This window comes from Dendropsophus ebraccatus, chromosome 15, assembly GCF_027789765.1.
Source record: "Dendropsophus ebraccatus isolate aDenEbr1 chromosome 15, aDenEbr1.pat, whole genome shotgun sequence".
Lineage (NCBI taxonomy): Eukaryota > Metazoa > Chordata > Amphibia > Anura > Hylidae > Dendropsophus > Dendropsophus ebraccatus.
This window is the reverse complement of record NC_091468.1, coordinates 53,339,990-53,357,516: the sequence shown is the minus strand read 5'-3', so window position 1 is coordinate 53,357,516 and position 17,527 is coordinate 53,339,990. Positions and strand designations below refer to the sequence as shown.

At 41.7% G+C, this 17,527-nt stretch overlaps 1 protein-coding gene across 3 annotated transcripts in view; it reads right to left on the bottom strand.

The window, feature by feature from the left end:
* The window catches only part of MACROD2 (mono-ADP ribosylhydrolase 2), a 1,633,627-nt gene that overhangs the window by 6,199 nt on the left and 1,609,901 nt on the right, over positions 1 to 17,527 (bottom strand). For all 3 annotated transcript variants that reach the window (XM_069954330.1, XM_069954328.1, XM_069954329.1), the window contains 2 exons: positions 3,289 to 3,369; positions 2,460 to 2,519 (listed from right to left, as the gene is read on the bottom strand). In XM_069954330.1, coding sequence (XP_069810431.1) covers positions 2,460 to 2,519; positions 3,289 to 3,369 — 141 coding nt within the window. The remainder of the gene's footprint in view (positions 1 to 2,459; positions 2,520 to 3,288; positions 3,370 to 17,527) is intronic.

The window sequence follows — 17,527 nt, the reverse complement described above, 5'->3', positions numbered from 1 at the left end:
AACCCTTTAAGACATATTACAAACTTTCTCAGATCCTATTGTGCTATAAAGGTACAGTATGCAAAGTCTTGAAAAGTTAGGGACCGTTTGCAATAACTCTCTCTCATTTGATCTAACACTGCCATCCTAAACCTGAATATTATTTTATAACCTTTTCCAACCTTTAGAAAGTTGGCCTTTGGACTTTAGTTTTACAGCTTGTTATAGGAATCACATTCTAGCCAAAAGTCTTTGAATTAAAGAGACTTTTATCCATAAATGCTTCCTTTTCTTTAATCATTTAATGGTAGAAACCAATGGTGTCTGAATTGCTAGGGCAATAGCTGTCATCTGTGTAAACTTTGAGTTTCCACAGGACTGGGGATGAATATTGCACTTATTATCTTTTAATATATTTAATATATAATATAATATTTAAAAACATTATTTATTTATTTATTTATTTATTTAAAAGTGCAATAATACATTTAAGTCTAAGATTGATGAAGTTTTAGCAAGAACATTAAAAGGGGTAGTTGACCAAAAATAATTTTCTTTTAAATCAACTGTTGCCAGAAAAAGCCAGACATTTGTAATTTACTTCTATTAGAAAATCTCCAGCCTTCCAGTACTTATCAGCTGCTGTATATCCTGCAGGAAGAGGTATTCTTTCCAGTCTGGAGAGCAGGAGAGGTTTTCTATGGGGATTTGCTATTACATTGGACAGTTCCTGACATGGACAGAGGTGGCAGCAGAGAGCACTGTGTCAGACTGCAGAGGATACACCACTTCCTGCAGGGACATACAGCAGCTGATAAGTACTGGAAGACTTGAGAATTTTTAATAGAAGTACATTACAAATCTCTGGCACTTTCTGGCACCAGTTGATTTGAAAAACAACCCCTTTAATATATCACATTATAATAAAATAAAAAAAAACATTAATTTGAATATCGTTACTAAGGATGATGACTTTTCTTCTTTGTGCCATGATTAAGGATAAGGATGAATTGATAGAATGGATGTACGTAGGCAATAGGCACACATTACCTTCTCTTTATGCCGTACAATATCTAGCCGAGTGTAAACCACTGCTCTCCATTATCAGCATTTGATGCTCTGCGATGCTTATGTTACATCCATTCAATGCAATTCTATGAAGTAGCATTGTGTACAATGTAAAGCACGTTTCTATTAACTAAAGGCTTAGAGGAAATAGGCATTTTACATTCCCTTTCATTTGTATCATTCTTGTAGTAAACTACCAACGGGATAAGCGTACAAGCTAAGATTCTATCACTAATAGATTTCATCATGTTCTAAGCATTAGAATTGCTTAATGTTTGGATGAAGTGAAATCTCTCCTTGTCAGTGGCAGTGCCGGCACCTGACACCATAGGCACTGTACTATACTGAATCTATAGGATAGTCTAATGTTCCACCAGTGCTGCTATCTGCTTACATATACAGAATCAAAGCAGGTAGACGGCACTCCAATCAAGTGAATATGTGCAAGTTTATTCACCCGTATACGTACTGTACGTATACGGGTGAATAAACTTGCACATATTCACTTGATTGGAGTGCCGTCTACCTGCTTTGATTCTCTATCTTGTGGAGTCGGGGGTCGACTACCAAGGACGTGCACCCACCGGCTGGAAGCCAATTGACTTAAAGTCAGTACAGTGCCGTTCAGCCATCATCTTTTCTCTGCATACATATACATATAGTCCATACATGAAATGCAAGCAATATTTGTATGTGACAACTCTATTAGAGGCTCGGTTCACACTGCGTTTTTTTCTATCTGTTCAACGTATCTGTTTTTAATTGGTTACTTTTAATGCACAGAAAGAACTAGTCAACCCTATTTTTGTGTATAAAAAAAAAAAAACGCATCCGATTCAATCCGTATTTTTTTTTTTTTTTTTAAATAATGGAAGTCAATGAAAAAAATGATGCAAAAACAGATGCAATTATGTGCCATCCGTTTGAATATTTTTTTTCAATAAAACTTATATGTTAAGCGGCTTGGAAAAACGCAGTTTGAACCCAGCCTGCCCAGGAGTGGAATTCTAATGTTTTATAATTTTCTGTCTGACTTATGGTCTTGCACTGAGCAACCCCCCCCCCCCTCCAAAAAAAAAATTAAATAAATAAAAATAGTTATCCCATAAAAATATTAAAATATAATATAATCTGTACATATACAGTACCAGAACCAACCTCAGTACATAGAGGTGGAGCAAAGATCAAGCTGAGGACTGAACATACAGTATCAGAACTATACTCATTACAGATTATTGAGCCTAGTATCAGAATTATATAATTACCTACTTAGAGCACCAGAATCAAGCTCAATAATACCTAGATAAATTGCAGAGTCGGGATATCTACTGAAGCTACAAATATTTTTACCATGTGAGATAGCCATTCAATGCACTGTACTGTATCCAATGCTATTTTGCATTTACACTTACCGGTATCCGCCTCTTCACCATCATCTTGTGGCCTTTCTAGGTTCTGACTAAGCATGTGAACTAAAAGAAAGAAAATCTCTATTACAACATGTTGGCAGCACCAAGAGTTGTCTAGTGAACAATATTTCAATGGCTCTAAAAATTCTGCCCAAAATGCTCAAATTACGAACCTCTAAATATATTTATTTGCCTTAGTAATTGTTTAGTATTCCTTTGCTGTCACTCTTTGGGTTCCTCACCACATCTGAATATGATGACATCATTGGAGAAGGTCCGCCATTCACACACCTCTGCAGCCATGTATTGGCCAGTGGGCCGCTCTGACTGACCTGTCCCAGTACTCTTCTGTGCTTCTTCTACACTCCAGGAACATATGGTTTTAGGTATGTAATGAGGTTTGCCTATGAAATAAACTTATCCCCTTTCCCAGAGTCTGACTACTGGGACCCACACTGATGACAAGAACAGTTGTCCCCCCTGGTTGAATAGAGCAGTAGTCAAACATGTTGCTTTATTTAACTCTATGGGCCATATGAAGATAGTCACGTACAGTACTATGGATTGAGGACATGTCTTTAGAAAAACTCCTTTTAAGTTTCCATGAAATGGGCCTAGCATACATTACTACATAGGGAAGAGCTGAAGTAAACGACAGATGTGCAAGGGTGTGGCTAGAGGAGAACTGGCAAGGCATGTGCCCCAACAAGCCTTGACTAGGGTATTAGTAAAACGTCTGGGGCAGTTAACTGAATCGTTTCCCTGGGTGAAGAAAAGCTTTCTGCCTCTGGTACTCTAGTAATAAAGACATATAACATAAAAATCATCGTACCATCCTCAGATATTTCTTTAGACTCTGGTTGGCCACATGTATCAGCATCTGGAATGGTCCCTTGACTTTCATGGTTTGGTTCTAAAAAAAAAAAAAAAAGTAATAATAAATTAGAGATGAGTGAACCAAAACTTCACAAACCCAAATTTGTTACGAACTTTGCAAGAATTTCAGTTCCATAACGAATCAAAATTTTTGCAAAGTTCGTAACAAACCAGCCGCTGCACATTTTAATACATTGCTGGCTAGTCTTACCTGCCTACACTCCCCCTGGGTGCTCCTGTGGGTCTTCAGTATACCCCGCTGATCGCAGTAGGCTGCTACTCTCAGCCAATCACTAACTGAGAGGGGCCATCGCAGTGGCCAGTGATTGCTGATTGCAGGGGGCCTGCTCAGCCAAAGGACACCCAAGACCCATAGGACAACACTGGGGGAATGTGGACAGCTAAATAGTGGTTACTGAACTTGCTAAACCTCAATAAAACAGCTAAATATTTGTAATCGTTTAGCTGTTTTAGTGCAGTTCATTTAAAGGGAATTTGACACTAGGTTTATACTGCCTTAGGCTATGTTCACACAGCGTAAAAGTATGTCCGCTGTTGCAATCAGCAACAACGGCCGTACTTTCTATGCATAGCTACACTGCATATTCTTCTATGGGATCCTGGCCGGAGCGTATACACATAGTATACGCTCCGGCCAGGATCCCAAGCGGCGCCGGAAAGAACTGACATGTCAGTTTTCTGCGGCCACTATTCATTGAATAGTGGCTGTAGGAAACAGTGCTTCAGAATTCTACGGTCATAAAGATTGCAGAGACCGGCCGTTCCATGACCCGGCCGGTATAATACGCCATGTGAACATGGCCTTAGGGTGCATGCACTATACGGAATCCGCGTGTATGACCCGCCGTGGGTTCAGCCGCTAACTCGCACTCTGCAGTCTGTGGCACAGGCGGAGATTTCTATGGCCGGGCGGATTCTGCGGTTCGCCTAAAGAAATGACTTGTCAATTCTTTCGGCGGATGGCAGAATCCGCCTGTGCATAAAATAGAGTCCATGGCACAGGCGGAGATGTGCGCAGGCATGAGCGGGAGCGAGCGACGGAATACACGCGTATTCTGTAGTGTGCATGCACCCTAAGGCAGCATAAACTAGTGATATAAATACTGAATAGATCGGTGTATTACTTACATAATTCTGTTCAGCCATTTCCCTTATATGCAGGAGAATGGGATTAATGCCACACCCCTCCCCCACCTTCCAGCTTCTTATTGACAGTTGACTGTCTATACACAGCATGGATAAATAACTGCCAATCACAACTGGTGGGCAGAATTTTCTCCTTCTCATGGATATCCAGGACTACTGGGCTCATGCACATAATGGAGGACTACTTATTGTCCGTGTTAGCCGGGAGGAGATCTCTGGATCAGCTGCACAGAACACTGTAAGTGATACCTCATTCTGTTCAGCTTCTCTGCCACTAGTTTATGCTACTGTTAGATAGGACAGAAACCTCATGCGCTCTGTAGACTCAAATGGAACATGTTTTCTGCCAGGATAATACAGGGATAAAATGCTACTGTATATCACACTGCTATCTCCAAAATTGTAGCATATAAAATCATTGGAGAGCTTGGATTTAGGATCGAGTGAGCAAATTCCATATGTATCATCCAAGTTACTTATTCATTTAGCCTTATCATCCATCGCCGCCATTTAGTACATGATGTCAGCACCCACAATCCCTTATATATTTTTGAACCGACCCAGCATTTCAGACTTAATACCTACAGTATATTAGCCTGTTGATTGACACATTTTCCCTTTATCCATTGACTTTCACTGAGCACATTCAGCCTTTACAGGAACGCACAAATACTTGGAATTTAACCTTAAACATAATATTTCATAAATGCCATAAAATTGTAACATTCCTATGATAAAAGAGGCATAAAATGCAGGGAGTGAGAAATGTTAACCCTGACAGAATAATTGAGGTTGTGTGGATGTAGACTATAGTATACGGCATAATGCAGGAGGCAGAGGCAGCAGCGGGCGTCCAGCCTCACCATATCATCTTCAGCCATTAGGATAATTGTTTATTATAGGTTTTCTCCCAGACATAAAAACCCATCTCAGCCAGGTACCCTGTTATCTCCGAGCGGCTAGCCTCACCTTTCCATTTACAAGATGGACTAAGCTCCTAGACGTGTACAGTAGTTAATGTGTATCTGGCAGGGCTTACTTCATCATAGCATACTGTCAGTTTTACAGAATAAAAATAAGCTAAGAACTGAACTCGCTGAGTGAGCGCTGAACCTTTCTCCTAATATGTGGCAACACTGAAGGTACATGATTTTTTTAATGTGCATTATTAACACTTTATCATAGCACTAATGGATTGCAATGTATTAGGCTGCAATACTATTATACCCTGCCTGTGGCTGAATGTAGCAGGAGTTTCAACATGGCCCTTATTATGCACCTGGCTGCCATGTTCTGTGCTCGGTACTCTATGATCATGGTTGACGTCAGTCCTCAACATCTAAGTAGCTAAACAGATGGGACTGGAATTATCCCTGATCCCTATAAGCCGATATGTGAAGTAGCTGTAGTAAGGAGTCAGCACTAGAGATGAGTCTGATCCTTCAGCATGTAAATACCAGTTCCTCATGAATTGGGGCCCTAGGGAGTCCGACAAAACATGGAGCCTATGATTGTACCCATGTTTGTAATGGCCGAGGCGGCGTCTTATGCGCCGGGCCGCTGTTACTCCCATACCCGCTCCCTAGAGCTCATTCCTAGTGGCAGATGCCAGAGCCCATGTGCAGGGGCCCCGTGCCACCATCTCTTCACCCCCGTCCCAGACCTGGGGGTCGTCTTTTGCAGCAAGTCCAACCACCAATGCGGTGGGCACTGGGGAAGACCCCAGACTCCTTAGACTCTGTAACCATTAGCGATGACAAGCGCACCAGGGAACAATGTTTTTCCAGACTTCCTAGGGCTGCATTCAACTTCTTCAGCCACTGGAATTGAAATAACAAATGATTGGATTCGAGCATGCTTGAGTTAAACTCAACTCTAGACATGGTCCATGCTCGACTCCTGAGGCTATTTTATAGCCACCTCCATCTTGATGTATTGTATACAGTCAAACTCCTTCAAAAGACCACTGCTTTAAAGCAACTCTGTACCCACAATCTGCCCCCCCACCAACATCTTGTCCCGTCAGATAGCTGCTTTTAATCCAAGATCTGTTCTGGGGTCCGTTCGGCAGGTGATGCAGTTATTGTCTTAAAAAAAACAACTTTTAAACTTGCAGCCCTGTGTAAAATTGGCATGGCCTAGAGTACCCATGCCCTAGCATTGCGACGCCCATCCGTCCCTCCTCTTCACCATTTTTCCTATTCATCACCTGTCAGAACACTGCACAGGTGCCCTTAACGATCCAGGTCATGTTAAGTTTTCACACAAGTGAGGAATAATGTAACAGTTCTGACAGGTCTGGGCAGGGCCATGAAGTCCCGTCCAGATAGCGCAATTCGCAGATGATAAAAGATCGCTTTTTACTGGAACAAGCATAATGACGTATGAAATAAAATAAAGTATGAAAACTGCTGAATTGACCCTTTACACCTGTGTAGAGAAGTCAGAATGCTAAAAGGGGGTGACAGAGTCACTTTAAGTCCGATCGTTTGGCATTTGAATATCAGTGGCTGAAGAAGTTTGATGCCACCTTAGGGAGTCCGGGTAAACATGGATACAGCCTATGGCCATGTTCACATGGCGTAAGAGACCGGCCGTTCCGTCACATGGCCAGGTCACGGAACAGCCGGTGTCAGAAAAGATCATCCCGGCCGGGACTGCAGTCCCGGCTGGATGATCTTTACTGCCTCTGAATTAGGATGTGGGTGCGCGCCCGAATCCGAATTCCCCACTGCTCACAATGGAGTGTGCGGCTGGAGCCGCACTCTCCATTGTGTGCACTGACAGGGTTTTCCTCAGCCACTATTCACTAAATAGCGGCTGCAGAAAACTGACATTTCAGTTTCTTGCGGCGCCGCTAGGTATCCCGGACGGAGTGTATACTAAGTGTATAGGCTCCGTCCGGGATTCCCTCAGCGGCAGCACAACATAATTACCATAGTAATCACTGCTGTGATCAGCAACGGCCGTGATCACTACGGTAATAACTTGATGTTGCAGCCATAGGCTATGTTAACACTATCATCAATATCATGCTGCTATTGGTCATCATGTACGGTCATAGTTACACCCACCTCCCCATGTCTCAGAAGGTGCAGGAGAGCAGAAGCCATCAGCCGTATGCTGCTCCCTGTGTATCCCGTTAGTAACCCCCGTTTTAAGACCTAATTTAATAGAATGGCTTTCCAGTTCCAACTTCTTAGCATGACCTTCCTAGTTGGCTCATAGACGTTTCTCTGTATTATACTCGTTTCCTTATAGGAATAACATTTCTAAACCAACATCTGTAAAGTCTTTTGTGTGTGATCAGTTACTTTGTAAGATCTTCCTTCTCCAGGCAACTGCTGTCAAATCTCCATGAATTCTTATTTGTCCCTTAACATATACCATAAATTAGCAAGAAGCCATTGCTCAGCATGAGATGACACAAAGCTTCTGCACATACAATGTTCTACAAGCTGTTTGTAGCCTTTTATATACAACTCTACTACGCTCATTTATTTTCCTTTCAGAGAACCTAATTACCCCTTTTTCAGGCAGTCGCAGTATACAATCAATCATTATGAAGGAAAAAAGCTATACTAAGGGCACATTGCGTTACTGTACGAGCCAAGTCAACTCATCCTGTGCTTACATTTGATCTATAAACTCCATGACACTATAAAGTAAATTGGGTGGCTGACAGTCTATCAATGTGCTACCAGACTAAGATGTGTCTTTTATAATAGTATAAACACTATATAGATTGAGCCGCAAATCAATCATTGAACTTTCAGCAATAAATTTTTATTATAATGCTGTATATTAATAGGAATTCATATTAATCATAGTCAGGAACATTATACCAGCAGTGATATGAAATGTACAATTATAGGCCTTTTAGTAAAGTGAAATGTTAGCCGCACCCTCTGTTATATTTATGCTTTATTTTTTCATTTCGAACATTAAATAGGGATATTTCTTCAACCTCTTAAAGGGGTATTCAAGAAAAATAAATAAATGGGCAGAGATAGCAATAATAAGCAAGGTATCAGACTGGGAAAAAAAAAAATTACTTCATGCAGGACATACAGCACCCGTACACACAATCTGTCCCCCCCCCCCCAAACCACTTGTACATTTGGATAGCTGCTTTTAATCCAAGATCTGTCCTGGGGTCGTTCGGCAGGGATGCAGTTATTGTCATAAAAACAACTTTTAATCCAGCAGTGCTGTGTCTAACGGCCGGGGCTTACATTTGTATATACATTAGGCTGGCACCACCTCTCCGTCCTTCCTCCCCACCTTCCTTATCATTAGGAATGATCCAGGAACATTTACTGCTGTTTGAGCTTTGCACAGGTGTCTTAACGATCCAGCCCATGTTCATTATGCACACAGGTGGGTAATAGAAAGCAATCTGCCTGGAGTATTTCTAATGATGAGGAGGGTGGGGAGGAAGTACGGAGAGGTGGTGCAAGCCTAATGCATATACAAATGTAAGCCCTGGCCGTTAGACACAGCGCTGCCGGATTAAAAGTTGTTTTTATGACAATAACTGCATCCCCTGCCGAACGGACCCCAAGACAGATCTTGGATTAAAAGCTGACCAAAGGCTTTTTTTCTGTAATATATATATACAGATGTAGCCTGGGTTTACATGATCCCTGACGCAACAATTGTGTCAGAGAGCAATGTTAAGTCAATTAGAGTGTCGAGTTAAATGCGTCATTGTGATCAAGTTAACCCTGGCTACATCTGTGTGTGTATATATATATATATATATATATATATATATATATATATATATATATATTATATATAATTTTTTTTTTTTTTCTTTACGTACAACATATTGTGTCGGGAGAATTGAAAAAATAATAATTTTTCAGGTGGAATGGAAAAAAAAAGACCAAAAGCAATTCCACCATTGCTTTTAAAGGGGCTTTCCAATTTAAAAATACCTTCCCCAACCACAGAATAGGGGACAAGTATGAGATTGCAGGGGGGTCCAAACTCTGTGGCCTCTGGGGATAGTATCTCTCTATTGGCGACCCAGCTCCTTTTTTATGAATCAAGCTGCAGGTCGGCATGTGACCCGCACCTTCGTTCATATGGAGCCGTAAGAGAGAGCAGAGTACAGAACTCAGCTTTTTCAAGCGGGGGGCTCCTTAAAGAATGAATGAAGCCACGGGTTATGCGCCGACCTGCAGCTTGATAAAAAAAAAAAAAAAGTAAATTGGGTCAGGAGATCCCTGAGGGAACAGAGGTTGAATCAAAAATGAATCTGACAGTTTATATTTTATTACACGGGCCAATTATATGCTCAATAAGGCAGATACCACCCCAGGGTAATAGGGCTACAGTTCAGCCAACAAACGAGCAAACACTCGCTCATCGGATGAGCGCTCACTTTTTTACAAGTTAACAATAGCAAACAATCTGGAAATTGTTTGTGCAGCCCTGTCCTATCAAGTCATGTAACAGTTTTTCGAAAGGAGTGCCGATCCTGAAGATTAGTGCTCAGCTACTTTTCCTTATCAGGCATTCTAATACGGCCTTTAGATTTACCGAATTGGACCGAATACAAATCTTGGAAGATTCCATCTCTAGATCAAAAAGGCGTTGACTTAGATGGAGACTAAATACTGTAACCTCAAAATACATTACACTAAATTAAAAAAAAATTGTGGTACTCACCATGAGCTTAAAAATCTTTCATCTTTATTCCAGGATAAAGGTTGTGAGGTGGAGGAATGTAAGCTACACCTGTTTCATGTGTTAACACATACGCTTTGTCTTGCCCTGACGAAGCACGCGTTTTAATGCATGAAACAGCCTGCATTCCTCCACTTCATGACCCTTATACTGGAATTAAGATGAAAAACTTTTAAGCTCAAGATGAGTGCCACAATTGTTTTTTGAATTTAGTGATTTGGATGAATTTTTGAATGTGTAGAGCACCACCAAGCTGTGCTGTAAGGCTGCAGTACTAACGCTGGGCTCCGTAAGTGATCAGCTGAAGACACTCTCAGCTGTAATGCCAAACTAGGGATAGTGCCGAGACAGCACTCTTCATTCACTGTGTCAAAATACATTACTCATCATTTACCGTGCGGCCTAACCACATAAGTCTTACAGTCGCCTTATCCCCCAAAACCTCATACTGCATCTCACTCCTCTCTGGGACCCCGGGATAGGAAGATACAGAGAACTGGTAGACCAATCTGGGTAGAAGATATCACCCACTTTGGCATTATAGGGGTTTGGGGTTGTAAGCCCAAGGGGGAGTAGCTGAGACCAGCCCATGCCTGGGAGGGGGCGTGTCGGCCAGGCGTATATATACCAGGAGCTAGGCAGGAGCTAGTGTTCTTTGTCTGGGGAGGCCATGACTATAGGGCGGAGAAGATCCTGAAACCCAAGCAGCAAGCACACGACTCCCAGGGTTTGCTTTACCATCAAGACCCGCAAACTACAGTAACGACCGATGGCTCAAACTGACTGTACTACTACTGCCTGTACTCTGCCTCTGACCTCTGTATATTATTCCCTGTGTATATAGTGTGTTGTTTAGTGCTCCCTTAAGGCAATTAAATTCCCCATTTAATCTGTGGCTGTTCTTTTGTCTCAATCCACATACCCACACCCCCGTGTTCGCAAGCTAACGCTATCACTCGGGGCTGGCTTCTGGACCGATATATTATTATATCTTAACGAGAAGCTTTACCAGTCTCCCTGTGCCCACGTGGACAGGGTGGCGGTGTAAATCAATACCCAGCTGACCTTCCAAACACCTGGTGGAGTGTGGGACATCACATATTGTAGATTTCAATATTTAATTATTTTAATATTTTTATATAAGGTTTTTTGAGGTCATGTCCTTATGCAAGAGCTTTATTTCACAATAATAAGGAATAACAGTAGTAAAGCCTAACCCTGCTGTTCTTCACATCTTTTCTAAATGTCCCGGCTCCTTAGTCAGAAGAACATAATCCCACCAATGGGCTCACACATTTAATAGTAACGAACCACAAAAAGGACTAAATTAGAGGGAACACAGCCTATTGCTTGCGAGTAGCCGCCTCATATGACCACACTTTTCCCTCATTTTCTATGCATGTGCACTTTTCTTGCTGTAAATTTATTTTTAAGTTGATGTATTCTTTTCCCAAGAACATTAACTTCATAGGTCTACTTTAAGGTACACAGTGGGTATAATAAAACCTATTACAGCTATTTTCCCCCCCAAATGTAATTAGAGATTTTCTAATGGTATTAAGATAAAGATTTTTTAGGCAGCAGGTAATCATTATGAATTAATGACTGGACTCCGACTGTTAAGTAATTGAGAAACACAATCCTTTCATCTGTAATAGGTAGTGTTCTTAAAAGTGCCACCGCAAAGCTAAAGTTGAAAGGAGATCTGAGAAAAGTGCGATTTCCCAGCGGGCTGAAATATTTAAGACTCGCCCACCAACACATCAATACATTTATTTCTATAAAGACGCGGTTCATAATGATTCAATGAAATAAATGATATGTATCCGAGCCGCCAAAGTTAATATTATTAGGTAAAATAAAGGATTCAAAACATGACTAAAAAGTGACCGTATTACCATAAAGCATGATGTGGCCACTATATCACTCTCCGGATATAAACTAAACACACTAAAAACTTTTTTTTCCTTAATTCACTAAAGATAAATTCAGGGTCATAACTATTAAGGCCCTATTACATGTAGCAATTATTGTTTAAAGATTCGCTATAATGATCGAGCACTAGTGAAAACTAGTGATTTTGTAGTGAACTATTCTGAGGTTATTACATTCACCGATTACGTAAAAATGTTTTTTGTTTTTTTTACGTTGCTATATGGTCCTGGTAATTGTTCCTCCTGACTTATAACACCAACAGCTATGCGAACGATCGGCAAACTACCAACTATAATTTTTCAACCTGTTGAATGACAAAAATGAACGATTTTTCGCTGGTCGTTTGATCGTTGGGTGTTATGACACGGAAAAATATTCGCTTATGTTTGATCGTTATAGCAAATTTTTACCCAATAATTGCTCCTTGTAATAGGGCCTTTAGAAAAAATGGACTTTACATTCTGTTGTTACCAGACAATGTTGTTACTGCCTTGACAAGCTCCCCACCCTCCTACCCATCCAGTGAGCAGGGGATTTGTCCCTTCTCCCTGGTGTATGCCAGTCATAACCCCAACTAGATTCATGGGTGGTTTGAGGGTGTCAGCAAGGTGGGGATGAGGCGTGGCACTATATGGCAGGCGCAGGTCAGGCCGGTTTCACTAAGGGGTGTGCACCTCTTAGTGAATTCAGCATGGTAATTGGAGGTAGGCATATGTTAAGAATGGTGTACGAGTACACCGGTCTTCATAACTGTCCCCCCTCACTACCATCTTCTCATTCTAAGCTCCCATCTGAGATCTGTCTGTACCTTTCCCACTTGGCCAAGCTAAGCAAGCATCTTAATAGAGATCTTCAGGAGTAATACGCATTTAGCTGCCAATTATATTATGTGTTTGTCCACCTTTCAGTGTTAAAAAGCTTTTGACCCGTCTGGGTCTCCGTGTTCAGACACCCACCAAAAGCTAAAACTAGTTGTCAGAACGCTTCCTACCCGAGATCGCTGCTCCCCATCTCACTGCCCTATAAGTCTGTGTAATGCTCAATTTTCAGTTTTTTGCCTGAATTTAGTTTGCAATACCAGATTTTAATATCCCAAAAAGTTTCCCAGGCTGCCACCCACCCACAATACAATGACTAAGAATGTTATGTAACACTACAATTAAGAACATTAATCACATTGGTTACAGTATATCAGTAAAACCCACGGTCCTCTTAATGACGGTAATCTTGGAGCATTAAAAGCGCAGCTTACAAATAAAGTTTTCTGAAAAAATAATCACAATAAAATTTCTACCCAATGCCTGGTCTTCTCTCACTCCCCGCGGTGATTTTAAGAAATCACTTGAATGTGGAAACAACCACTTTTATGTTCACAGCAAGATAATATATTTTTGTCATTTCCTCTCTTATATTTTATGCTTGTGTAGAAAATAAAGAGAAAAATGAGCAGAACGTGATTGTGTACTGATGGATATTCAACCGCACAACAATAACTCTGATCAGCAAGCGTCAGACCGTTCTTAATTATAATGGGATTAAAACACAAAGGCCCCTTTGTTTTCCATACTTTGGGAGTTATCATTGCGTTTCCGTTCTTTTTTTCACTTTACAGCTATGCTTTTAATACAATACTTTCTATACTATAACAACTAGCACAAACAGTTTGCGAGGTCATAGTGTGTTTTCGGCTTTACTTTTTCTTGTGGCTTAAAAAAATTGAATAAAGAACCATAGACTTCAGCTGAGAAAAACAAAGCAAATGTATTCTGCCTCAGCGGCAAATAAGTGTTAGGGGCACCTTGGTTTTCGTTCTTTCCAGTATTAAGAAACATAAGAAAAACAACACATGTTTAAGAATGTACTAACATTTTGGTTATTATAGTATAGAATATATGTTCTTCTAAGACATGGGTCTCCAAGCTGCGGCCCTCTAGCTGTTGCAAAACCACAATTCCCAGCTGGCCCGAACAGCTAAAGCTTTGGATTTGGCTGTTCAGGCATGATGGGAAATGTAGAATGGCAACAGCTGGAGGGCCGCAATTTGAAAACCCATGCTTTAAGGCATCTCTTGCGGTTTTGCAACTGGTAAAGTTTTTACCTAGCCACAGGACAGGATATAACAATCTGATAATGGAAGGAGCCCCCTGCGATCTTGAGAAGAGGCACCTGAGCTTCCTTTAAAGTGGAGTGGGGGCTCACGCATGCATGCCACTCCTCCAGTAATTCTCTTTGGGAGTTGCTGGAGATAGCCATGTACAGCATTCAGCTGTTTGTGCGGCTCCCCAAGATAATGAATGGAGCAGCAATGCTTTACTAATGGGAGACTCAGGTCTCTACTCTCAAGATTACAAGATCACTGGGGGGTGGCCACCCTTTCACTTGTGATCCTATAAGAGACATTTCTTTTGAATTGTATAGACCCTTTCCTAAATTAAAGATTATCCTTGATTGAAAAGTTACCACAACCAATTCGAGACTTTGGATTTGCAAGGATCTGCCAAGGTTCTCTCCTCTAGTTTATGACAGTTGTCAAGTCCTGTTGAAATTACAGGTTAGATGACTTTTCTCTAATGTGTCCAGATGCTGTCAGGCCGGGGAGGTAGGTACAAGATGAGACAGTGGGCCCTAAGCCTGAACCCACCTCCTGTCCCTACCTACTTGCCTCAATCGGCCCTAGGCAGCCGCGGAAAAACCATGAAGACGTTTCCTATACTGAATAAGTATAACACAGAACAAGACAGACAGACAAACAAACACAATAAAAGGGAATCAACAAGCAGATTCAGAATCAAACGGGCAATGCAGTACAAAATCGGAGATCAAACGGATAGTCAAAGATAAGGCGGGAGGTCAAGAAACAGGTCAAGCAAGCAGAGGAATTAGGTACGGGGATCGCAGGAGTAGACAGGGGAAGCTGGGATAAGGATATGAACCTTAATAGCCAGCGATCAGGAAATGACCACTGGCTCTTTAAATATAGGACCAGGAGCCTGGACCAGAACGCAATTGGTCCGGACTCCTAAGTCCTGATCCAGCACACGTGTAAAGCTGCAGACTGGGTGGCAACAGCGTCTGCCACTCAGCCTGAGCACAACACCGCTGAGCTGAGCGGCCACGTGTCACTGGAGCCCATCGGGTATCCATGACTTCACGCGGCTCCGGCCGGGAAGGTGACACTGCGCTCCAGCCGGGAAGGACATTGCTGGAGTACGGTCAGTTAAGTTCCTGACAGATGCCTTACAGGGGTTGTCCGGGAAGCAGAAAACAGACAAAGCCTTCTACTTTCGGCTTCCCCCCAGTTCAAAAGTAAGCCTTCGGAGAGTTGGAGAGGGTGAGCACATATCCACATCATCACGTCACAATGTCAAACAGTCTCTACATATATTGGGAGAAAGTCATAATCTCACATTGCTGAGAGTGGCTGGCAAAAATTACACTGTGAGGCCAACGGGGAGAAAGCCTAAGGACAGTATTGATAATTTCTGTACATCACTATAGAATATAAGCTATAAAAATATGTTATTCCCCAAAATAACATCCCACTAAGGTACATGTGTACATATTACAATCATCGTACCCTACATTTCAAAGTTGTAACATGTAAGGAAATTGGAAGGCTAGATTAAAACTAGAGAAGAGCAAACTTTTTAAAAGCTTCGCCAAACTTTAATGTAAAGTTAGGGTTCGTGCCGAACCGAATTTTAACTGCTAAATGACTGCAGGTTTTTAGCTGTTTTAAAGTGGTTTCTAAAGGCCGCTCCTTATACTTCCATGTCCTGAGGGTCCTTCTTCTCTGGTCTTGTCTTGGCATCTTCTACAGTGAAGGCCTGTTCAGCAAACCACAGGCTGACAAGGACGGGATAGAACCATGGCCTGTGATTGGCTGAGCAGAATGTCACTCTTGATTTTAGAGTGACAGCCCGCTCAGCCAATCACTGGCTGACTGGGATGGGACAGCACCATGGCCTTTGGCTGAGTAAGCAGTCACTTTAGAGAAAAGAGGGACAGCCTGCTCAGCCAATCACAGGCTGCCCTGTCCTAGTCAACCTGTGATTGGCTGAGCAGCATTCACCACGAAAGATGCTGGGACTGGACCAAAGAACCACCAGGAGACACCTGGCGACCATTTACAGGTGAGAATATGTTTATTTCTTGCCATCTTGCTGAACCCCTCTGAACTTTGCCAAAAAATTTGGGTCACTACCAAACCAATCTTTCAGCAAAGTTTGAGCGAATCTGGGTTCGGCTTGTTTGTCCGTCTCTAATTAAAATCAATTGGAAATTGGTGGATTAAAATCTGTGTCCAGTAGTTGTTAACTATGCCCCTTTTATTTTCTCCCTTACTCTGACTATTTTTGTCACTCTGATCACCATCTTCCAAGTTCTAAATTCCATAAAATGTATTGATATAAAATGTCTTTACATGACTGCATGAATGCACTTGACTTCTGTTCTTTGTCCTTCAAGATAACTTACATATTTAAGATAAGTTACATATTTTAACTTACAGTGATATGTTAACAGGAACGCCAACAAGTGTTTCAATTTTCTTTAGCGGTAAACTTTCCTGGAGACGTTGCATTCGGGTCTGAATTTGAAGCCATAAACTGGTGAACTATGTAACAATCTGTCAAGCTGACAGGCAATGCATCAAATGCCTCACTGCATTCCCTTTATTTCAAATCCACGTGTTTAGTGACTGCATTTTAAAGAATATATAAATGGGAAAGAAAAGGGATTTCGACTGAACAAACAGCCAAAACAAAACTCTCGGCAAAGAAAAACTACAAAAAATAAATTGTTTTCTTGTATTGGTGAAACCTTATACATCAACATGAAAAAATACCGCTCATCTATTATTTGTACTCCAGGAATGAACTTTTTTTGCTAATAATAATTTAAAAAATAAATAAAAATAAATTCTTCCTAACTCCCCTACAACTGCTGGTATGACAGAGATCGAATCCCCACTGGGCAGTGCTTCTGAGTTTGGCGTTGGCACATAGTATTGGCCACTCTGATCATGTGTGGCTGAGGCAGGACACCACTATGGCTGCTGAGAGACTGAACTACCTATTCATCATGCTGATCCTATACCCGCACTGCACTGCACTGCATAGCAGGGACTGAAGGTCAATGATACTTGTTGTGGCAGGGGAGCAAGGAAAGGGGGTATAGTTGTTTTTTTAACCACTTGCATGGGCACAAATATAAAGTGAATGTACCAGCAGTAGATTCACTTTAAGTTTCTCACATGGATAGAACAGTGCAATTGCAGGGAAGCTGGTGCTGCGGTCTTTTTTTTGGACCACAGCCTGGTTCCCGCATACAGCACCATTCTATTCCTGGGCACAGGCCAGGGCTGCAGCACTGGAGGCGGGCTGACCCCAGTGGGA